The 23,750-nt window shown below is 54.8% G+C and overlaps 1 protein-coding gene across 1 annotated transcript in view; it reads left to right on the top strand.

The window, feature by feature from the left end:
• The window catches only part of ADAM33 (ADAM metallopeptidase domain 33), a 71,245-nt gene that overhangs the window by 29,120 nt on the left and 18,375 nt on the right, over window positions 1-23,750 (top strand). The window contains exons 4-7 of the mRNA XM_067533662.1: window positions 13,842-13,914; window positions 18,686-18,762; window positions 21,416-21,602; window positions 22,200-22,265. Coding sequence (XP_067389763.1) covers window positions 13,842-13,914; window positions 18,686-18,762; window positions 21,416-21,602; window positions 22,200-22,265 — 403 coding nt within the window. The remainder of the gene's footprint in view (window positions 1-13,841; window positions 13,915-18,685; window positions 18,763-21,415; window positions 21,603-22,199; window positions 22,266-23,750) is intronic.

The raw sequence follows: 23,750 nt of genomic DNA, 5'->3' as shown, positions 1-23,750 counted from the left end.
CCAAGGATCACATAAGAACGGCTGTATGGGGTCAGACCAATGGGCCATCTAGCCCAGTGTCCTGTCTTCCGACAGTGGCCAGTGCCAGGTGCTTCCGAGGGGATGAACAGAACAGGCCTATTCCCTCTGGACCATTCCCAGCTTCTGGCAAACAGAGGATCACAAAGCACTGGAGTGGTAGGCTGGGAAACAGCCTGCCCAAGGGCCATCACCTTAAAACTAGACCACTCAAACACGGGAAGCCAGGCTGGAATGAATAACCTGCATTGCTGGAGGAAGGGGCTAAACAGCCTGACCGGGGCTTTTCCGTCTCTTATTCCCCCAATGAGCTGGGCTCAGGGCTTAGCACTGGGCAGAAGGTGTCTCTTTCGACCCTCCCGGCTCACGGACACCCAGAGAGAGGTGAGTCACGGCCAGTGTCCCTGCCACTGGTCTAAGGTGTTCCTGAGGCAGGTCTCCGCGTCGGAGAATTCCAAGGCAACGTGCATGCTGCTGGTCTGGGGAGTGGAGGTGTTTTCTGAAGCCCCTGGGTCACGTGGAAGAGGCCACAGGACTTTGGTCCTAGGCGGTCCCTCCCCCCAGTTGCCTTTAAGCAAGTGGAATGTTTTTCCTAAAGAGCGAACTGGTCCCTGTTTGGGCCGTGGGAACAAGGCGGGTGTTTTGCAGAGCGGGGTCCCGTGCCGGCCGCAGGACTGTCATCTCCCTCCTGGCCTTTGTGTGTGTTAACGGGATGATTTCACCTTCCTCTGGAAGAATTCCTGCTGAATCACTATTATTGTGACTCTCCTGTCGGTCCCTGCCCTGGCTCTTCTACCCTGCAGAGGAAGTACCAACCCTGGGAGCTTCCTGCCCGTAGGAACCTCCCTGAGCCAGCTGGGGAATTGTGCATCCCGAGATAGGATTTAATCTCTCTCTTTTCCATGGCCCACACCCACCCCTCCCTCTGCCCCTCCCTCGGGCCCACCACCCTCTCTCTCTTTCCCACCCCGTAGCTAACACAAGACTTTCCAAGACCCTCAGGTCCTAAACAGTGATGGACGATTGTCCGGAGATCTGGAGGGTCCTTGCAGATAAACACGCAGGAATCTGCCCTGTATCTGGCGTTTATTGCATCGATGTAAGGACATTTCACCAGTGTTTCTGAGTGTTATCCCAGACTGTTCGGTCTGGATATTGGACTAGAAACTAGAAAGCTCCCAGGAAAACGCTTTTCCTGTGGGATTTCTGGCACTCCTTGGAAATGCTGCCACCATAGTCTTTCCTATGTGGCATCTCGTCACTCTGCCTAAGATCCCAGCCGGAGCAGGCAGGCGTGGGGACCACACTAAGGATATAACTCGACATTTTGGGCACGTTTGGTGGGACTGGCAGAAAAGGATGGAGTTTGTGGTTAGTGACGCGGTCCGGCAGCCTGGGCTGGTCTCCCTGTTGGACCGGTGGCCGGCAGCTCCATGATGCCAGCTCACCCGTGTACCCCAAAGGGTGTTTCGAGATGCCAGGGGTGGGATTTTCAAAAGTACTTTGCTGTGCCCCTGGTGGGAGAGAGACTGTTAGGCCAGAAACCCTCTTCTGCTGTTCTCAGGTGAGGTCGTGTCAGCAAAGGCAGGGCTACGCAAGGAAAATCCTGGGGACTCTACCAGCAGCCGGCGTCTGCCTGACATGACGTGACTCCCCTGTGTCCTTGTTTGTACTCCGCTCCAGTGTTAACAAGGCTGGTCAGGCTGCGTCGCTGCATCTCCTCCGGTCAGAGTTGGTTTGGATTTGCGCTGGTGCTAGCAGTGTCCTTTTTCCCCCATAGCTTGTGCCACTCAGCTCCCTCTGGCCTGAAAGCCTCCTCTCACTGGGGAATCTGGAATATTTATTTCTTCTACACTCTGCATATGCACAGATCAGAAAAATAGCAGAAGAAGAGATTCCAGGCGTTTCCTTCCTGCTGCCAGCAGCCCGGCTGCACATCACATTTAGTTTGGATCCTGGCCTAGGCAGGAAGTATTTGCAAGGTAGACTTGATTTTGGAAACCAAACCAAATAAAGAAACCCACGCTCTCCAAAGTAACCAAGAAGAGAGAGAGAATGTTTCAGTCACAAGAATCCTAGCAGGGGCCAGGACTCTTTCCTTTTCTTTTCCTAATCGCTGGGTTTGATTTTCTTTGCAAGGACTCCCCAGGGTGGCATCTTCCCCCCTGGCTGGGGTGGACGCAGGACGCATTCATGCCCCAGCCCCTCGTCACAGTCTGGGCACGTCAATGTTGTCACCAGCCAAGAGGGCACAAGATCGAGAAAAGGACTGGATCTCCCCTCGCGCAATACAACAAACCAGACCCTCAGCTGCTGTGAATCAGCCTGTCTGTCTGTCTGTCTGTCTTAGCAGCTGCCCACCATGCTGGTCTCTGAGCTCCTTTCATGTTAAATCAAAAGCAAAGTTCCCAGTGGATTTCCTGGAGTCTCTGGCTCGTTCCCTTCCCTCTGGTGTCTGTGGATCTATGCCGAGTCACATCATCAAAGGATCTGGCTCGTTCTTGACCTTGATTCTCCTCTTTCTTGTCCTGCTCTTCCACCGGTGTGTATCCATTGACCCCAGTGCAGTCACTCCTGATTTACACTGGTGTCAGTGACCAGAGCAGCAGGCCCAGTTCCTACGGAGTGGCGTCTGTCTGGGTCGGCTCCTTTCACATCTGGCTGGAGCTGCTGTCACATCACCTCTGGCTGCCTGGATCCATCCAGGCTGGGTGAAAGTCAGGGAAAGCCACTTGCAGGCACGGTCATGAAATCTGATATCATCTGGGCCCTGCCCTTTGTTCTGTTTCCCCTTCGTTGGTGTGGCTGGCTGAGGGGTGGAGGGGCTATTCTCATAGACTATAAGGTCAGAAGGGACCATTATGATCATCTAGTCTGACCTCCTGCACAATGCAGGCCACAGAACTTCACCCACCCGCTCCTGTACTAGACCCCTCTCCTAAGGCTGAGTTACTGAAGTCCCTCAAATCAGGATTTAAAGACTTCAAGGTACAGAGGATCCACCCGCAAGTGAGGGAGTCCAAGGCCAGCAAGGACCATGATCATCTCACCCTACTTCCCGCGAAACCCAGACTCGTCGGCCTTTTATTGGTGCTGAGGTGGGTGTCCAAGCACGAACAGGTGAGAGCGTGAGCATCCCAGCCGGTGCTGCGGGTTGAGAGTTACGAAGGGCAACAAGTGAAGAGTGGAGAGAGACCCCCACGGCTCAGGGCTCACTCGGTGCCAGACAAACGACCGGTTTGGGTGCTGAAGGTCCCGCGTTCCATCCCTGCCGCCGAGCAGGGGTAGCGTTGTTCTAGCGTAGGCAGAGTTACCCACAGAAATTCGTGCTGCACGGACCCTGGGGTTGACCCATCGGTTTGAGAAAGGTCATGTGCCCTCCACCTCCCAGTCGCGGGTTCGAATCCAGCCTGGTGCACCAGTGGGTGGCTGTTCAAAACCTGTGTAAAAGGAGTTGGGGAGTCTGAGCCCAGATACACTGCATGGTTGCCCCCATCTCATAACCACTGGCCCCTTTATTTGCAATCTCAGCTGAGGGGCCTTGGGAAAACAGGCCCTGGAGTAGGACGAAATGCACCAGTACAAGCGTCCCCTCATGCATGTTCTATAGAGAGACAGGATTTGAATCTGCAGGGTTTTTGCTAGCACCCGCATTCAGCCTGGCTCTTCTCCCCACAGACGAGGGAGCTTCCGGCACATCCAAGCCGCTGCTTTGGGTTTCTGTTTGTCAGCTCCAGAGCACAGAATCCTAGAAGATGAGCGTTGGAAGGGACCTCAGGAGGTCATCTAGTCCCACCCCCAGCCCAAAGCCTGCTGGTTTGCTGCAGATGCCCTGTGCTCTGTGTTGGCCCGTCACAGCCACCAGGAAGCCCCAGCTGAGCTGAGAGGGTTCTTGTCTGTAGGGCGATGCTTTCCGGGGCAGCGTGTGTTGGGGGCATGGGCAGCCGCTTAAAGAAGTTTAGTCTTAGTTCCTGTGTGGTGTCGTGCCTCCCCTCCACCCCCCGCCTACATGCAACACTGACTTCTGGGCTTACCTCAGTCTTCACGTTTGCTTGGCAGGTGTAGCATTCCCAAAGGAACGCTAGAGGTGTTTATCTGCACCCTGCCCCTTGAAGGGTCACGAGCTCTGCCCAAGAGGTTAAAGGGGACACAGTGGGGAAGCAGGGCATGGCCCTGGGAAGGGGGGTTGTGCTCCAGGGAGGCTGAGCTAGGCTGGGGCTTTGTTCAAGCTGCGTTTGTTTATTTGGATATTAAGGCTTTGTCTACACTAGCACTTCTGTTGGCTGGGGTGTGAAAAAAACACACACACCCCGACCCGCATAAGGTTCATCGACAAAAGTGCCGGTGTGGGCAACGCTGTGTCGGGTGGAGACGCTTTCCCGCCAACAGCTACCACCCCTTGTTGGGGGTGGTTTAATTATGCCGGTGGGAGAGCTCTCCTGTAGCTCGATGCAGTACAAGGCACATGACACACACCGTAACTGTAGTGCCTGGAGGCAGTGGTTACTGACCCCGGTCACGTGATAGGGTATAACCTTTAACCCTGACCCATGTCAGTGATGGGGGCAGGGGATAAAAATCAGTCTCTTCCCAGCACTCCCATGTATCCCCTCCTCCTCCCCCCTTATTACAGCCTGCACGGTTTGTAAGCAGAGAGAGAGGTACATGGGGACTGGTTTAAATTTCATCCTGACTTAATTTTATGGGTCCCATTTGGCAGCCCTTATCTGGAACCCCAGCTGCCATGGTCCTCCTGTTCTTCCCTTGTTATGGTCGGGCCATAAACATTTGGAAGCCAGGCAGCTCGTTTACGGCCATCTGGCTTTGGGTAACGAGGGACAAGCCAGAAGGAAGCCAGAGCTCGGTTTTGCTGAAAAATGCTGCCTTCTGAAGAAGTCTGATGAGTAACGATGCCCGCTCTGAGCAGAGAGCAGCGGCGTTTCCCAGCAGGGAAGACAGCACGAGTGTGTTTGCAAGAAGGTGGGTGTGCAAGAGAGTGTGCTCACACATGTGAGGTGTGTGCGACAGTGCTAGTGTCCCTGGGAGCAGGGAGGGAGGAGCATGAGGCCATGCGTGTGTTTGCATTCACGAGGGGCGATAGCGTAGCACGCGGGGAAGGTGTGTGTCGCTTCCCCCTGCACCACTGGTCCCCTAGGTGATAACTGCTGCCAGCTAAGGGGAATACTGTTCCTTCAGCCCGAGTGATGGAGATCTGTGCTAGGCTGGTGCTAGGGAAGATTCAGACCTCGCTGACGCTGCATGCAGAAGGTTGTTTCAGAGAGTTGTGAGAATGGGGGTAAGAGGATGGGTCTGTCTGATACACCGTGAGGATATAGGGGGGTGCACACACCCCCTTAAGGGCTTCTGATAACCTCATGGAAACCATGGGTTTGATCCAAAGCCCATGACGTCAGTGGAAAGACTCCCATTGACTTCCCAATGCCGGCTTGGGACTGTCGGCCTGTAATTTGTGTTGCCTCGTTTTCCCCAGCTCCCTATTTTCTATGCCCTGAGCTTTGCTCTCGACTTGAGTTCCTGGGTCTGCGTTTCTGCTACCCAGTCTGACAGCTTTCTTTGCTGCTAAAACCACACAGGCAGCGCTAGGAGTTTGTGACCTCAGCAGCGAGCGAAAGGGAATCACTGAGTCCTGAATGCGGCCCTGGCCGGGGAAGTAGAGGACGGATGGACTTTACCAGCTTGTTTTAAATGCATGTGCAGTTCTTGGGCCAAATTTCCTGCTGGTTTAAATCAACATAGATGCAGTGAGTTTGATGGAGCAAGGTTAAATTTACACTAGTGGGGATCCAGCCCCTTTCTATCTCACACGTACACATTAATCTGGAATTGTAAACCCTTCAATTAATTATTTAAAAAATCTGTTTGATTCTCCTTGAGCATGGAAAAGAAGTGGATTAAATCCCACCCTAAATGGCCCTCCAGCCACCTGCATTTTAGTTTTCGAAGATGCTGTTTGCCAGAAAAACACGAGGGAAAGCTAGAGAGAGAGTTTGTCAGCCTTTCATTGGTTGAATTTTCCCATTTTGATTGCGATAGGAAAAGGTCTCTTTGAAGAGCTCAGAGGTAGGACTGAGGTAATTCAGCCGATCCTCACATAGCCCGCTTTGCGCATGCGACCCAGTGGCTAAATGCTGTGAACGCTGTTGTGGAAACAAAATCTCGTCTGCACCAGTGCGATACTGCCACGCCCTTGATGCATGAGTCAAGAGGTCAAATCCTCTCAGGAGCTGGCCTCAGATGAATGATTTCACTGTAAACAGGCTGTCAATTCTTTCCCTTTCAGGGCTGCAAGAGGGTGCGATGGATGTATATATTTTTGAAGCAGCTTTCGTAGAATGTGGCCATTAGGATTATAATAGGTGAATGAAGTAAAGCATATTAATGATTTATACCATTTTATAGCACACTGGCTTAGTGTACGAACAGCCTTCTACTGCTCCTGGCTAGTGGAGTTACTCCTGTAGTTTAGGAGGTCTAGGCTTCAGGAGCTGAAGGACCTAGATTCTGTCCCTAGTGCCAACCTGCGTTAGGGGCTGTTGCAATCACAGGCAGTATTGTCTGGTGGTTAGAGCAGGCAGCTGGAAATGGGAATTCTGTGTTCGATTCCTGGCCTTTCTTTGCCATTGAATCACGCTGCGACCTTAGCGTAAGGTGTTTTCATGCCCCCGGGCCTTGGCTTGCCAGTCTGCAGCGGCTGCCTCCGAGACCCCCAGCCTTCATTCGTTGTGCTGTGGTCTGAGAGCTCTGCATGACGGCTGCTGTCAGAGGACACAGTATAATTACCGGTAGAACATGAAGGGCCTTTCAAGGGTCGTGTGTCCAGGGGAAATAACTTCAGCAACGTTGCTCATGATCAAAGTGGGTTGGACTGTCTGATAGGACAACGAGAGGCTTGGGGCAGCCACAGCTATGGAGTACTGTCCGGCAGTGGTCGTTAGTGCTGCTTTCCCAGTGCTGTGACGGGGGATCTCCAGGTCTATAGTGGTCTCCTGCCCTGTGCAGAGGTGCAGTGGAGTGGGATGATGACAGAGGGTTATTCTTAGTCCTTTCCCTGCCCAATGTGATTGAGACCCAGGGGCTTTGCTTTAAATGCCAGAAACACACTGAGCTCTGCATGTACCTAGCTCATGGTGACACACTGTCCCCCCAAGCAGCACCCCGTAAACCCCATATTCATCATCCCTATATGGTTGTAATGGTTCACACTGAGCATGTCATATAAGATACCTAATGAAAGGTCATAATTGGCTAAAACCTCTGTGCTGTCCAAACGTGTATCATTAGGTGCATCAGATTATGAGATTTTTCTGTACAGTTGGGTCTCCTCTACATGGCAGCAGCCTTCGCCCAGGAGGGTGTTAGCGGACGGCTGTCCAGCAGGAAATCTGTCGTGGCACACAAAGGATTTACAATCTAAGAGCAGTGGCCCAAGCATGAGATGACACTGGTATTGAGCAACCCTGTGACTCAGCAAAGCCCACCGGGACATTCCCGGACTCACGTCCTGCAAGCCAGAGTGACAGGAAGTTGGATGGATCCAAGGAAATCGGGACGCGCCCTTGAATTTGAGGACGGGCACTGGCTGGCCCCAGTGGGTGAAAGGGGAGGAGGGTAAAGGTCATAAGGAATATCAGCAGCTGGCTTTGGGCTGGGGAGAAGAGGAGATCAGATGTGTTGCGCCTTGCATTCGCCAATGGAATCTGTACTGCAGCCTACCATGGAGGAAGTAGACTGGGCCACTGGTCTGATCCGCTATGGCAATTGCTGTGTGCCTAGTCACAGGTTCAAATCCCTGCAGGGTGAGCTCAGCCTTCATCGGACAAAGTGAGTTCCAGGCACTATGCAGCAGATAGGTCTTTTGGGTGGGATGCTAGAGACGAGGTCTTGTTTGTCTTACGTGGACATTAAAGATCTCAAGGACCTGTCATAAGCATAGAGATTGGGCCTGCTGTCCTTGGCCAAAATGGCCCCCCCTGTCTCTGCTGCCCTCCACCCCAGAGGTGGCTGCATTTTGGTTTGTGCAGCTGTAGCTGGTTTGTGAAGAATTTCACATCCTTGTTGATGGCAGGTGTCCTGTCGCCATGAAATAGTTCTTGTTTAAATCTCGCACTCACGGTCTGGGCTGAGTTTTGCTCTAGTGACATCACGGGTAAAGCTGTAGTAACGGAAGCCAATGGAGTTACTCCAGTCTCCACCAACAAGAGCAGAGTATGGTCCCCGCTCTGTACACGTGGGGCACCAAAGGTCAGGCTCTCCTGTTTTAGCTCCCTTTTAATTGCCCTGCGGTGCTTGAGGTTGCTGGTGGGAAGCCAGGGATTGGCCGGTGCCAGCTGATTGGCCCAAGCAGGGGTGGGGCAGGTGAGGAGTGGGTGGTCCGAGAAGCCATGAAAGAATCCACAAGTACATGTTACAGCTGGGCTGCTTGCACAATAAGAAAGGAGGAGAGAGGGAAATAGTTGCCTGCTTTGTTTTGCTGCTGTGTGTTTTTTCTCCCTCTGCTTTTTCCTCTTTTATTGAGGAATAAAATAGACCTGGTGGGGCCCAAGGACATGGAAGTAACCTATGGATTTAGGGTGAGATCTTCAGCTGGGGTAAATCAGTGCAACTTCAGTGGAACCACGCTGATTTACACCCGCTGGGGATCTAGCCCTGAGGGGGTCTAATCCTGCAAGGTGCTGAGCCCCCCCCCCCGCAGCAACCACTGAAATCAGCTGGTGGGATGGAGCCCTTAAGTCACAGCATCATCGTTTGGACGAGTCCCAGGTGCCCGGCAGCACCGATTCTGGATGCTAACTCCTGGGTCGCCCCTCATTTCGGGATGTGGCCTTGTGGGAGTCGCCCGGTTAGAGGTTAGCTCCCTGCCATTCCGGCAGCGCCTGGGCAGCCTGGCTGCGTTGGGTCCAGCCTGTCGGAGCAGAGGAGAGGGCCCGGGGCAAAGGTAGGAGCGGCAGGGAGTAGGAGAGGAAGGTGGGAGAGGAGTGGATGGGGGAGGGGAGAGGGAGGAATGGAGCCAGGCCAGGAGAAGCGCGCTCTGGGCTCACGTCTCCTGCCACAACAGCTGTTGCCTCTTCCGTCCCCTGTAATTGTACTATGGTCACCGCCCGTAGGCGGACGGCTGTAGCCACACGCACGTAGGGCCCTGCGCCCTGGCCCTGCAGCAGCAGAACCCCAGCCGGGAGGGCCTGGAAAGTTCCACTTGGGCTGGACCCTGGTGCTGCGCGGTGCTGCTCCTGGCCTCTCCCCCCTGCTCTCCAGCATCCGTAGCCAGGGAGTCCCCCAAGGAGTCTGCTCAGTGCCCAGTTGTTCTTCCATGTTGGCGCCTTCTCCCAGCATCCGCCTCTCTTCCAGGGTGTTGGCCCTGCCTGCTGCCCGAGGGGTGAGCCAGTCCCCCTGCACTGCTACCCTGGAGGTGTCTCCGGACCACTGTCCATCTCCCTTTTCTCGACAGGAGCCGCCAGCTCCCTTGGACCCGGTCGGGCGCCTCTTCCTGCCGGCATGCCTAGGAGAGGATGGGCATCCGTCGGCATCTTGAATCCCAGAGATGGAGGGGCTGGTAGCTCATCTAGTCTTAGCCCCGTGCTAGCCAGTGTACGGAAGTTCCCTCTGAGCTGGAGGGAATGACTCAGAGGCCTAAGCATCGGCTTCCAACTCCTTGGATTCCTGGGAAACGTGTTCAGTCCCCTGCAGAGCCATCTCCCACCTCCTAGCCGAGTTCGGATCCGTGCCAGCTGCTCTGCATGGCTCTTTCAGAGGAGATCTTAACCATGGCCATTCTCTCTGGCTGCTGGAAATCCTGTGGAGCTTCCAAAGAGCTGCCCTGTGTCTCTGCACCCTGCCTGACATTGTACCGGCTGCCCCAGAGGTGGCTGCATTTCAGTGGTGGCTAACGTAATTCTTGCGTGTTTGGTGCCTGGCCAAAAGGCCCCACCTACTCAGCGACAAGCTACGTTCTAGGGCAAGAGGCCTCCATTCTGCAGCAGTTTCAGTGCAATTAAAATCTAGGTGTTTGCTTAGCTATGAAAGTTCAGGTTGCGATCAGCACGGCAGCTCCGGGTCATTTATCCTGTTACTGAATTCAGCTCACTCACTGTCCCCACAGCTTCAGTTTTTGACACCAAAGACTTTTGCATTGACCATGTGGGGCTGCGTCCCGGAAATGGCCGGAGGTTTGGGTTGCCGGGAAGAGGCAGACGGGGCTTGTGGGGCCTGGAGAGGCGGTTTGGGATTGTGAGCGAAGCGCGCTAGCTGGATGTTTCTGCCCAACTGTTTCATTTCAGTGGTGAAATAGTTAACACGGTTAATATTCGCACTGCCCTCCTCGGCTCTGGGTTCACACCTCTTCCAGCTTCAAGCTCTCTGCAGACTCCGGGAGGCATCACCGCACTGGGTCACATTGCCAAGGTTTCCTTCAAAGCCAGGAGGGCTAGAAGGAATTCGTGAAATGGAAGTGGAGCCTGTGGACTGCAAGGGGTGGATTCCACCACTGGAGCATGTGGGTCCGTGTACGCGGAGCTTGTACAATCCTCTGGGGCCCTGCAGATGACAATGCTGTGGCTAGAGCAGTGTGACACATCAGAACGGGTTCTGCCGCCTAGCTTGGGTCCCATGAGATGGGCCTCCCATGTTCCAGGAGAGACCACTCCACAGGCCGCACCATTAGCAGTTGTTCTCCTGTCATTTGCTCACGCACATCCCATTCCTCCTATTGCTCCCTGCCTTGGACCACCCTGAATGGCTCCTCTCCAGGATTGGAGCAACTCAGAGGAGCTCAGGGCTCTGGCTTGTAGCTGCCAGGGGAGAAACTTGGCCATCCTTGCTCTCCCATCTCCAGTGTGGTCATTTCAGTCTAATCCCCCTCGCTTTGCTCCCTGAGACGCCCGGCCTCCCCCACGCAGGAGCCACGAAAGATGCAAACGCTGCTTTATCTCTGGGTCTGAGAAACGTTCTGTCTCTGTTCCCAAGCCTTGTCCTCCGTCCAAACAGCAGGAAGCAATTTGTCAGTGTGGGGCTGGGTGTGTGTCAGTTGCAGAGCTGCGCAGCTGGGCTGCTGAGAGATCGCAGGCAGCTGTGGGAAAGTGACTCGGCGGGGCGGGGAGCGGGGGGGGAGGCTGTACAATAGGCTGCGGAGATCTGCTGGTTCTCAGGATCAGCTTGTGCTGGCTGAGGCACTGAGACTTGGTGCCTCGACGTGTCAGGGCTTTATCCTCACACCTCCCCTGGCCGGGAGGGAAGTGCCTCCCTTTGCATGTGAGGCCAGGTGACTTGCCCAAGGTCACCCAGGAGGTCTGTGGCAAAGCAGAGCAATGAAGGCAGGCCTCCCAAGGCCTAGCTAATGCCCTAAACGGTGGAGCATCCTTCCCCTTTGAAACGTGCTGCTTCTTCAGACTGCTTAGTCAGCGCGGGTCCGCGTCCTGCCTCTGTCCAGCCCTTCCCCAAAACTAGCACCCTGCTTTTGTTCTGAGGCTCTGGGAAAGTTTGCTGGTCCCCCCCACACAACGATCCGTACATTGTGCTCCCTCTGCACGTGGGGGTTGTTTTCATGTTCAATCCTCACCCTCACACCTGGGGACACTACTCCAAATGAGGCCTCACCAGTGCCGAATAGAGGGGAATAATCACTTCCCGCGATCTGCTGGCAGTGCTCCTACTCATGCAGCCCAATATGCCGTTAGCCTTCTTGGCAACCAGGGCACACTGCTGACTCCTATCCAGCTTCTTGTCCACTGTCACCCCCAGGGCCTTTTCTGCAGAACTGCTGCCTAGCCCATCGGTCCCCAGTCTATAGCTGTGTATGGGATTCCTCCGTCCTTTGGATTTGGATTGGTCAGGGATGGGTGGCGGGTGTGTGTGCGCGCGAGGGGATTGTAGGAAGTCCAACTTCCCTGGATTTAGATCTGAAATCCCCTTAGACATTCCAACACCGCCGTTAAAACACGGACAACCCCTTCTCTGCATCCCTCTCTGAGTTCCTGAGGCCCTGCCCCGCTTCCCCAGCTCTGTGAGGGGGTCACCCCCTCCTTCCCTCCTGCTGTGTCTTCTTCCCCATTGCCCTCCCGCCTCAGATCTGGACAGACCCACGCACAAGTGCCCGGGTCTGTGTTTCCTTTGATTCCATCTCCCACCCGGACATTACAGGAGCGTGCCGTGAGCAGGCAGCCTGTACTGCGATGGGAACCCGGGGCGAGGCCTGGAGGGGGTGAAGCACTCATGGCTAAGAGGCTTTTGGAAAGAAGCCAGCGGTTGTTATTCATAGCGTATGTCTCCTAATCCCAGACCCAGAGAGGCAGGCGAGCCGGGGTCCAGTCAACGACCCGCCCTGTCCCCCTGCGCGATCCCAGCGCCGCCCCACGTGAGGCGTCTCTGAGCAGGCGACCGGCCTGCGCCCCTCTCGGGCTGAACTCCCCTCGCTCCACGGCTCCTCGCTGCTTAGCGCTGGCGTCTGGGGCGCGCCCCGGCAGAGCCCAGCAGCTCTCCGCTCCACAGGCACGGCGCGCCACAGGCGCCCCGTGGGGAAGGCTGCGGGGAGAACTGAAGTGAAAACAGAACGGCGCCTAACGTGGACTGCAATGCAGAGTGATAGCGACGGAGGGCAGATGGAGAAGGGGGTTGTGGGGCTGGGGAAGCCCAGAGCCTTGGTGTTTGAATGGCTCCCTCCATGGGGCTGCTGCAGTTTCCAAGACAACAGCACTGGGGGGAGCCAGTCAGGGGCTCCGGGCTTGTCTTATGTGCTTTAGGTTCCCCTAGTCCTATCCCCTTCCACAGAGGCCTACCCCTCTCTATTGGCCTACCCCTGCCCACCCCCCTCCATGATCCAGCCCCAGCCTCAGCTCCCCACCGCTTTGCCTGGGTGTGTCTGGTTTTGTGAGTGCATATTCGGCTGACCAGACGGCAAGTGTGAAGAATCGGGAGAGGATGGGGGGTAATAGGCACCTACATAAGAAAAGGTCCCGAATATCGGGACTGTCCCTATAGCATCGGGACATCTGGTCACCCTCGTGCATATCAAAGTGTGTGCACGCCCAGAGGTGTGTCTGTACGTATGGATGTGGCCGAGGCGGTGTTTGTGTGGCCGTGCTTGGTGAGTGTGTTGTTGCGTGGCTCTTCACGTGCCTGCATGTGTGTCTGGGTGTGTATGTGTGTGTCTGTGTACAGTGCATGGGGGGGGGGTGTTCTTTGCACAGTGCGGGGGTTTGTGTAGGTGGGTCCGGCGTGGGTCCGGTGGGCTGCTGTCTGTGTGTGGGTGTGCACAGCGTGAGTGTGCACGGCCGTGCTGCTGTGTGTGGACTGGAGGGGTGGGAAAAGGCTCTCTCAGGAGTTGTGGGGCTAGGAGCTGCCCCATCCGGCTCTGGCCTGGCGTAATATCCTGCCAGACCCATGGAACTCATGGCTGGGCTCCCGGCACCGGGTCTGAACTGGGCAGGAATAATTCCCTGCTGTAGTCGGGCAATCCTTGACTGAAGCGGCCCTGCTCCAGCGGCCCAGCCCCTGGCAGGAGATCACGGGGTAGGGCATCCAGTCCAGTCCGACCTGCCAGCGCCGGCGGTGTTTGCTGTGACATGGACGCAAATCCACCAGACACAGGGTTCAGACCGGTTGAGCATCAAGCAGCCATCAGGTGGCAACGGCTTTCGATCGGTTCTGACCAGGCCTGCCCTCGATGGAGCAGCTCGGAGCGGAAAGGCCCCAGATCTCATCCCACCCTCTTTTCCTGGGCTAGCCCCTGCCCCTCTTCAGCTGTGAAACAGAGAGGAACCAGGAAGATCTGGGTCTGCTCACCAGGTTCTTTTGTTCTTTTCTCCCAACAGGCTGCTGTTACAGAGCTACACCGAGACGCACTACGCCAACGGGCTGCCGGTGACGGTGTCTCCCAACTACACTGTGAGTAGGGCACCCGGCGTTGCCAAGGGCGGAGATTTTGCATCAGTGCTGGTGACTCTCTCTTGGCTCGGAGTCAGGGCTGAATCCGTGCCCAGCTGGGGAGAGCTATGCTCCTGGCCGGCCTGTCCCGGGAATGGGGTGCAAAGCTCTGGGGCTGTCCCTTTGGGGACGTTAAGGCTGGCCTGAGCAAATTCCATCCAACTCAGGTCATTGCATTCTGCCTGTTTGTTTATATCCCCTCTGCCCCCCTTTGCAGCACGGCAATCTTCACTTCCTGTCCCAAACTGTCAGGCAGTGCCACTGTCAAACAGCTGCCATGTTCCATCCCAGAGGTGGCTGCATTTTGGTGGTGGGCAGAGTGATACCTGTGTACAGCTTGTACCTAATCTTAGAAAGGGGCTTTGACAGCTCATTTGGACTCGGGGAATGGTGCGAGGTGCTCCGATGTCATGGTGAGTACCTAGGGAGCCGGCCTGCCCAGTGCTTTGGGTCTTGTGGGATGGGAGGTCAGGTAGTTGTTCTGCCTGCCCAGTCACTGATGGGTTTAGAAAAGACTTTCCTTCTCAGCCGGTGTCAATCAGCAGAAAGCCGTTGAAATCAGTGGAGCTTTGCTGATTGACGCCAGCTGAGAATCTGGCCTCTACTAGACTCACCACCAGCGTATTTCACCAGCGCTGCATTAACCTGCAGCCCTCCGCCCCTCACATCTCCCACCTCTCGCCAGCCTGTGTCCTGTGGCGCCCGGTGACCCTCCACAGGTACAGGCTAGTGAGAACGGGGGAGAGCAGGAAACAGGGGACCTCAGCCCTCCAATAGACGTCACAGCGCAGGGAAGAAGGATAGTCCAATGGCCAGAGCTCTAACCTGGCAGACGTGGGTTAAATTCCCTGCTCCGCCACAGCCTTCCTGTGTCACCTTGGGTGACTCACTTAGCCGCTCCATGCCTCAGTTTCCCCATCTGTACAATGGGGATAATAGCACTGCCCTGCCTCACGGGGTGGGGAGGATAAATGCGGCAAAGACTGAGGCACTCAGAGTCTGTGGAGATGGGGGGCAGATAAGTACCCCGGAGGCATAGACAGGCTTCCATCGGGGCCAGAGAGCAAGGGCTTTTCCCTCCGCGTGTGTGTATTTTGTGGTGGTTTCTGTGGAAAGGGACTGTCGCGATTTGCTTTTGGGCGCGGTCTCTGAGAAGCTACCGTATTACTCTGGTTTGGGGACTCCTGCTTATTTGGAGGTTGCTGGGGCGGGGAGACCCCCAGAGTGAGAATATAAACCCATGCGTAGCCCCTCCCAGCCGGGGTTCTTGGTCGTTAATGACATCCGGCTCGCAGTTCCCCTTTGCGGCTGGGCCGGGCTCACTGTCCCCATCTGATTCCCAGTCCCCAGCTCTGACCACTGGACAGCAGGCCCTGCCGGTGTAGTCCCTTCATCTCCATCCCCCCCGGGGGCTGATCAGGGAAGAGGTGGAAGGGCTGTGCTCACTGTCCGGTTGCGGGGCTGGCTGGGAGGGAGACTCAGGGAGCTGTGGCCGGTCCATGGCACGCATTCCCAAAGGGCGCGAGCGTTCCAGCGGTCCGTCACCACCTTGCAGGGGCGTTGCGAGGGTAAATCCATTAAAGATTGTCAGGTGTTACGGTCCTTAGACAGACAGCCTCCTTCCCCAGAGCTGCTCTTCTCGTGTCCTGTCTGCGTAGTGCTGGGTCGGTTCCCGTTTCATTCTGTCTGCCTGTCTCCCCTCCCGTGGGTGCTATCTTCTTCTAGAGGGGGCTGATGTTGTCTTTCAGATTTCGTCTGCATTTCAAAATTCACAATTTGCACAGCCCAGGAAAAATGCCGGCAACTTTTGGGAAATTTCCCCCTGGTTTTTGACTGTTTATACAGCTGGTAAAAAAAGAGAGACAGAAATAAACACGTCAAATTTGGAAAAATGGGGAAAAAATTCACAAAATTCCCTCTTTTTTTTTTTTGCTCTTTGACCAGCTCTCTGTTTTTCGGATCCTGTTGTAAATTTGCAGGCTGTTTCTAGGCTCTCTGGTTAGCAGCCCTATTCCACCCCGGAGGAGGGCACCGTGCCCCTTGCCAGGTATCCCTTACCTACGCTCTGACACGTGGCTCTGTTAGGGTCCTTTGTCCACTTACTTTGCCCCGAGGTGGGGAAGAGGTGGTTGTAGGAGAGGCAGCTTGATTTAATGGATGTAGTCCCTCCGTTTAGGCTCCCACCAGACAGACGGGGCAAAGAGCCTTGAAGTGGAGCTGTGATAGGGAAAGGAAGCAGGTGAATGGCGGGAGCCGGTGGGAAATTCAATCCCTCTCAGAACGTCTGCTGCACTGATTTTGCAAGTTGCCTGGTGTTGCGGGCACAGATTCCAGGGCAGGGGAGACCACAGCGCTGTTGCTGGACACCTGCTGGGAGGCCAGTCTTGTGCTGGCTAAAGAACCGTGTTTAACAACTGGGTTTATTATTACTTACAGGAAAGCCTAGAGGGCATAACTGCGATCAGGACCCCATTGTGCTAGGTGCTGTACAAACCTAGAGTGAGAAAGAGACCCTGCCTCAAAGAGTTCCCAGTGTAAATAAACAAGACAGACAAAAAGTGGGGGAAACTGAGGCATAGAGCGGGGAAGTGACTTGCCCAGGGCCACCCAGCAGGTCAGTGGTAGAGTCAGGAATTGAAATCAAGTCTCCTGCCTCCCAGTCCTTCCCCCAGGACCACAATGCCATCTAAACACAGCTGGAGCAAAACTGGATTCTGTTACAAAGCCGCATCCAGCAGTCTGGTTTCAAGCCCCACTGGTTTCAGTGGAGAGCTCTGCTTAACAACTGATGGCACGAAGCTGTCGCCGTCTGGCCAGGCTGCACTAAAGTTGTTCATAAACCAGGCCGGAGCCCACCATGCACCTCACTTCCAACGCATTCGTGTCTGTTTCCCTACAGAGAGAGGTGATCCTAACTCACCCCCCACCACTCCTACCGGTCAAGTGGGGTGGGAGAAACCAGCGTGGCTGGAACCAGATTTGAACTGTGGTTAAGCCACGGTCCAGTGGCCAGCGGACCAGAGGCTGTGGAGCAGCCCAGGGTCTGCACGGCTGCCAGATGAGCTCGTTCAGTTCTCCCGACCCGCCATGCCACGCCAGCTTGCTGTCACTCAGGCTTTTGTTCTTTCAACCTACCCATCTAGCAGAATCAAATCTATTACCGCGAGGGTTCAGAGCCTCCCTTTTCTTTTCTTTTCTTTTCTTTCCTTTTCTTTCCACCATCCCTAATTTAAGATATTCTGTTTCCACGGCGTTTAAGAGCTACCCACTCGCCCTTCTACCTCTGACTGTGATACTCTGAGGAGTCTGTCATCAGGGGACACCACCGTCTCCACTGACTTCCCACACTGCAAATCACAATGCTCTCCTGAAGCGTGGTTTTTCCAGACCCACGCAGCCCTGCCTCTCCCCCGTCCCTGGACGGGCTGCCGGGGGCAGGCTCCCCTGGGCTGGGGGTGCGGTGCGATGACCGCCAGGTCGGCTGAAGGCACGCTCACTGGCGCTCGGGTTCGCTTTGCCAGGCCCGAGAGGATCCTGCCGAGTTCATTTTCCTTCTGCTGCGGGCACACCTCTCTCAGGGGCGGCTCTGCCCTGTCGTCCCCGGTTCCCTGCGGGTGGGTGCGGTGGGTTCTTGGCTCTGCCCAGCCCCGGGACGTCTTTGCACAGAGGGCCCGCTTTGAAGCGGTGGGCCCCAGCGTGCAGATGCAGGCCCCCCCACGTCTGATAACTGGACGCCCTCCCAGCGCAGCTCGCCACGGGCCTGCTGGTGTGAGGAGACGGGGTGGCTTGTTTTCCCTGGCAGCGGGGCTGAGGCACGTAGCGTTAGGAATGCAAGCAGCACGTGGCTGCCTGTGTCTCTTGGACGGGATACAGCCCCTCCCAACCCAGGGAAAGAAACACACACCGCAAAAGGCAACAGCTTTCCTCCGGCCCCCTGCGCTGCTCCAGATTCCCCCAGCTGGTTCCCCCCCACAGCCCGCCTCAAGCCTTCCTGCCTTCTCGCTCTACCTCCTTCCCCCCCCCCCTCGCCTCACAGATATCCCCCTTTCCTCGCTGGCTGTGCCGCAGCTTGGACTCCTGGGGGGTGACGGGGGTGGTTAAAGCAAGTGGCGGGCACCGAAAATCCAGGCTTCTGTCCCTGACTCTGTCACAGACCTGCAAAGTAACCTTGGGCAAGTCACTGCCCTACCCTGTGCCTCAGTTTCCCCATCTGTAGAGTGGAGACAGTGACACTCGTCTCCTTCCATAAAGTGAAGTGAGAGCGTGGTCCGGAGCGCCCCAGTTCAGTGATCTTTGGGAGGCAGACTCGTGATCAGTCTGGCGGCGTTCGTCCTCTGCAGTGGGGATTATTTCCCACACGGGCTGCCTGGCGTGTGGCCCAGAGCGACAGGAGCAAGGTGCAGGGACCGACGGAGCTCGGACGCACTGCGGGGCCCCCCGTCCAGCTCACGTGGAAGTCAATGGCAAAACACGCATTGCTGTCCATGGGAGTACAGCCGGGCCTGCACCGTACAGGGGGTGAATTCGGTGCAGTACCTCACACAGCCTATGGGGGGCGCAGACAAGGTGTGTTGAATTTCCCACCCTCCAGTGAAGTGTGTCGGCGGGTGACATGATTTAGTCTTGGCTCGGGGCCACGGCAGGGTTGGTTTGTAGCAGCGGGGGAGAGTAGCAAGGGCCAGAGTCTGTCTGGCCGATGGCCAATCACTGCTGTCTGTTGCCCTTTCCCCAGGCTCACTGTTATTACCATGGTCATGTCCGAGGGCACAAGGGCTCCTGGGTGGTTCTCAGCACATGCTCGGGAATCAGGTAAGCGGGGGAGTTTGCCACGCGGGTGGAGGGAGAGCTGGAGACGGGGGTGGGCTCGGCCTGTGACCCACAGTGGGGAAGAGGGGGGGTCCTAGCAGGGAAAGCACGGTCCTAATCAAGGCCCCCTGTTCCTCCTAACCGGTCCAACGAGTGAGCCTGGTTCTGGGCACCGGTGAATATCCACATGGCTCGCGAAGGCTGGAGTGCCCTCCCAGCCCCAGCCCAGACGTTTGCTCTTCGCGTTCACACAGGAATTAATACAGGGAGATTCTCATGCCCGTGTTATGCAGGACGTCAGACTAGATCATCCCTGTGCTCCCTTCTGACTGTGAAACTATAAAACGTTCTGTTTCCAAACGCTGATAAGCCCCCTAGAGTCCCCCCACCCCACCGCAGCGATGACCAAACTGACCAGGAAAACTCTATATGAAGCCAACACGCCTGACACGCAGGGCGTCGAACCGACCTCGCCAAGTGCGTTCGCCGCCGTTCGTCCGGGACAGACGCGGGGCTCAGACACGTGCCAGGCGCTTCGCCGCACTTGATTTCTCATTGCTTCCCTTCCCCAGTCATTTGCATGCTAGTGTCGACAAGCCCGTAAGCTCACCTGGACTCAGTCGCCCTGATACCACGGTGATGGGCACAGCATAAGAAGATTGATGGCTAGCAAGAGGCTTTGGGCCCATTTCTCCATTGCCCTGTACCAGGTCCCCTCGGTTACAGCCGTGCACCGTTCTGACCTGTTCTGGTAGCGTGTTACGGGTACTCTGCCCTGATGAAACAGATTGCAAAATGCAGGGCAGTGGAGCGCTAGGCTTTTTCTCTGTCAAGCGCCAAACACACTGGTGGGGTGCGATAAATGATCGCCTCTAGCAACGTCCGGTAGGGTGAGTCTGGAAATCTGCCGTGGGAACTGGCTCGTTTTGCGGTTTAATTCCCGCTCTGCCGTTGTCGTGTAAAAGGCAAACACGCCATGAATGGCCCCTAATGGCAGGGTCAGTGTAAACGGCTTAGAGGTGAGAACGGAGCCTGCTACCAAAGCCGGAGACAGCTGGAAATTTACCAACATCTAGTAGCTGTTGTTGATGTTGGTAGCACTTTAGATCAAGTGGAAAGGGGTTAGGAGGAGGCTGTCCGAACAGTCGGTCTGTCTGTCCAGGTATTTGCCTCACTTGGCACCGGGATTATGATTGCGGGACATGGAGGCAATGTGTCCTAGTGGATAGAGCACTGGACTGGGACTCAGGAGACCTGGCTGTTCTTCTGACCTGTTTCGATTGCTGGCTCCCCCACCGGCCTGTGGGGTGACCTTGGGCAAGTCACTTTCACGCTCTGTGCCTCAGTTTCCCGATCTGTACCATGGCGATAACGATGCCGCCTTGCTTCCTAAAGTGCTTCGAAATCATCTGATGACAAGTGCTCTGGAAGATTGGGGGGGTCAGCATCTGAGTGCCTAGGTGGTTAAAAAATGAAATCTCATACCCGGTTGTTCAGCGCCGCACTCTGCTCACTGGCAACGGCCGGAAGATTAAGGACATGGCAGATTCCGAGCCGCATCTTAAAAAACCCTAGCAGGTGAAGTAATAGCCCAGCTATGCACACATGTGATTTTGATTTGATGGGGGATGTTATGGACATTAGGGCCAACCCCTCATCGGGACGGCCTGGGTGTCGGCTTTCGTCTGACACTGGATTCCTGCCGGAGGCTGCAACGGACCGAGACAGCCGGGGAGGGTTTGTCAGCTGGGGGTTTCATTTGATTTTTTGTTTCTCTTTTGTGCCATAAAGCTGCCAAGGTCTCTGCTGCGTGCAGTGGTCTGTTTTCCAGCTCTCTTGCTCAGGCCTGCACCCTGGCTTGCCGTGGGTGCTCGGGAGAAATGGCTTCAAGTGAACACAAGTGTTCCTGGTTTGGGCCCTGTGTTGTCAGCAACTCAGTTCACCTGGTCTCCTAGATGTGTGTAGCTTCCCTGATGGGGAGCGCTGGGTAGAGCAGGGCAGGGGACAAGCTAGTGTGAGAGTCCTTTGTTACTGATGTGGGGCAAAGCGGTTCAGCTCAAATCAGCAAGGCGTGAACTAGGCCCCTCGCTCTACAACATGAGCTGATCTTTTCCAGGCACGAAATTGCTGGACCCGTTTATACATAGCTCTGTTCATTTTCTGCTCCATCTGCCTCTCTTCCCTCATATCTCTGTCCATCCTCTCCCACTTCTCCACATGCCTGCCCCTCGCCCTAACCCTCCATCTGAATTTCTTTCTCCCACACCCACCCCTGGCTCGTGCCAGCCCTTCCCCTGGGGACGCTTGCCAAGCGAACTCCCACCCTCCCTTTCAAAGTCCACCCTGAAGCCCCCCTTTCCTGTAAAGCGCACGTGCCGCTCTGTGCCTGATCCGGACTAATCCAGGGAGTGCCTTCAGCCTGTATCCAGCCCAGCATGACATTCCTGCGTACCTAGAAGTCAATGGAACCGCTCGCGTGCTAAAGTTATGCCCATGCGTGAGGGCTTTGTTGGATCAGAGCCGTAGCTCAGGTGTCTCTGTCTGTTCTCTGCTTAATGCCTAACCCCCGTGATCAAAGCTGCCCTTTAACTCCCCACGTGCAGTAAATGACCACCTGGTCCCTTTGCGGTCATGTCTCTCCTCTCTTTATTGCCAGGGGCCTGATCGTCCTGAACGCCAATGACAGCTACTACTTGAAACCCCTTGGGACTCCAGAACCGGAGCATCACATCATCTACAGGGCAGAGCACTTGCCAGTCGAAGGCGGGACCTGTGGGCATAGTGGCCTGCTAGGAAGCAGCGTAGCTGATATTGCCAGACTCGTCAAGCCGGTGCATCAGCGGGTAAATCTTTGGTTTCCTTTCGCTGTCCTGTTAAACGGTCCTTACCCAGCCAGACGCAGGGGAGGCTATTGGCAGCTCTCCACACATCCATATAAAGGTGTGATGGTGGCTGCCTCCTGCGGTCATGCCACCATGGGCTGTGAGCTTGCAGACACTAACTATGGTCACATCCGGTTTGTGCTTCGGTGGGAGTCCTCCGAGGGATACTCAGTAGATGGCATTCTTCCCTCTGGGTTGGTGTGGCACCCAGTGTCCTAGCATGGTGTTCGAGATTGCCCGGGAGGGCTCCCTGGTTTGGACGAGACATGAAACGGAACACTGTAGTCAGTAAATCTCCCATAGCAGGTTCCACCAGATATGGGCGGTGAACACTGGTGTCATGATCCGCTACAGGATCAGCAAATTGCATCTGAGCCACCAAGATCTTTCTTGCTGCTCTGCGCCTTAGTTTCTGCACCTCGGAAAGGTTTGCAACACCGTTAAATGCATGTGATCTTGAACGTCAAGATTGAGTGGCTGAGAATTTGGACTGGATCCTGTCTATTCTGCTTGCTTCCTTTTCTTCCTTTCTGGTGACACGTACGGTTTGTTGTGCAGGCAAAGAGAGATGCCTGGAGGACCCTGAAGTACATGGAGCTGTTCATTGTCGCTGATCACACCCTGGTGAGCACTTAACTCTCAGAAACTGGCTTCAATTGATCATCAGTTGGAGGAACACGGACGACTTGTCCGGGAGGGAGGCTGGATGCTGGGACAGCGTGGTCTTTGTCTGTCATTCAGAAGAGCCAGGATCCCTGTCTTTCTGTCAGGTTTTTATTTATTTATCTGTCCTTCAGTACAGCCAAGATTGATCATATCTGTCCATCCATCCCTCCCTCACTCTCTCATCATCGTATCCACTATTAATCTTCCAGTGGCATCTGTCATTACTTTATAGGGCCCACAAGTGTGCTGGGTGACCCGTAAAGAAAACAGGTCTCTGCCCCCAAAGAATTGAGAGTAAAGGGTTAATAAATGCTTAATAGATATTGTCTGTACTATACAGGGGTCTGGACTGGGACCAGTGCTGTTCAACATATTCAGAAATGATCTGGAAAAAGGGGTGAACAGTGAGGTGACAAAATTTGCAGATGATGCAAAACTACTCAAGATAGTTAAGTCCAAAACAGCCTTTGAAGAATTACGAAGGGATCTCACAGAACTGGGTGACTGGGCAACAAAATGGCAGATGAAATTCAATGCTGACAAATGCAAAGTAAGGCACATTGGAAAACATAATCCCAGCTTTACATATATAATGATGGGGTCTAAATTAGCTGTTACCACTCAATGACTCCAAGATCTCTTTCTTGTGGATAGTTCTCTGAAAACGTCCATTCAATGTGCAGTGGCAGTCAAAAAAGCTAACAGGAATCATTAGGAAATGGATAGATAATATGACAGAAAATATCACATTACCGCTTTATAAATCCATGTCACGCCCACATCTTGGATACTGTGTGCAGATCTGGTCGCCCCATCTCAAAAAAGATATATTGGAATTGGAAAAGGTACAGAAGAGGGCAACAAAAATGATTAGGGGTATGAAAAAAGCTTCCATATGAGGAGAGATTAATAATACTGGGACTTTTCAGCTTGGAAAAGAGATGACTAAGGGGGGAATACGATAGAGGTCTATAAAATCATGACTGGTGTGGAGAAAGTAAATAAGGAAGTGTTATTTACTCCATCTCATAACACAAGAGCTGGGGTCATCAAATGAAATTACTAGGCAGCAGGTTTAAAATGAACAAAAGGAAGTATTTCTTCACACAACGCACAGTCAACCTGTGGAACTCCTTGCCAGAGGATGCTGTGAAGGCCAAGTCTATAACAGGGTTCAAAAAAGAACTAGATAAGTTCATGGAGGATAGCTGAGTGACCTCAGGTCAAGAGACACTATCCCTGTCTCTATGGGCAGCTCATTTCTGGGTCCATCTTTCTGCATATAAGTGAGGACAATTTTGTCCTCCTTCCTCAATCTTCCTCGCAGCCTGCTATGTTTACTGCCGGAGGGTCGGGGGTGGGGGGCAAGAGCCACTTCGGGAGGAGCGTAGCTCACTGGGCACCTCTCACTGTTTCCCCTGGGCTGTGGAGATACGCGTGTGA

Source organism: Emydura macquarii, unplaced genomic scaffold, assembly GCF_026122565.2.
Source record: "Emydura macquarii macquarii isolate MOO-44397 ecotype Brisbane River unplaced genomic scaffold, CSIRO-AGI_Emac_v2 contig_3345, whole genome shotgun sequence".
NCBI classification, from domain to species: domain Eukaryota; kingdom Metazoa; phylum Chordata; order Testudines; family Chelidae; genus Emydura; species Emydura macquarii.
Note: the sequence above shows the minus strand (reverse complement) of the source record. Positions and strands in the feature narration are given on the sequence as shown.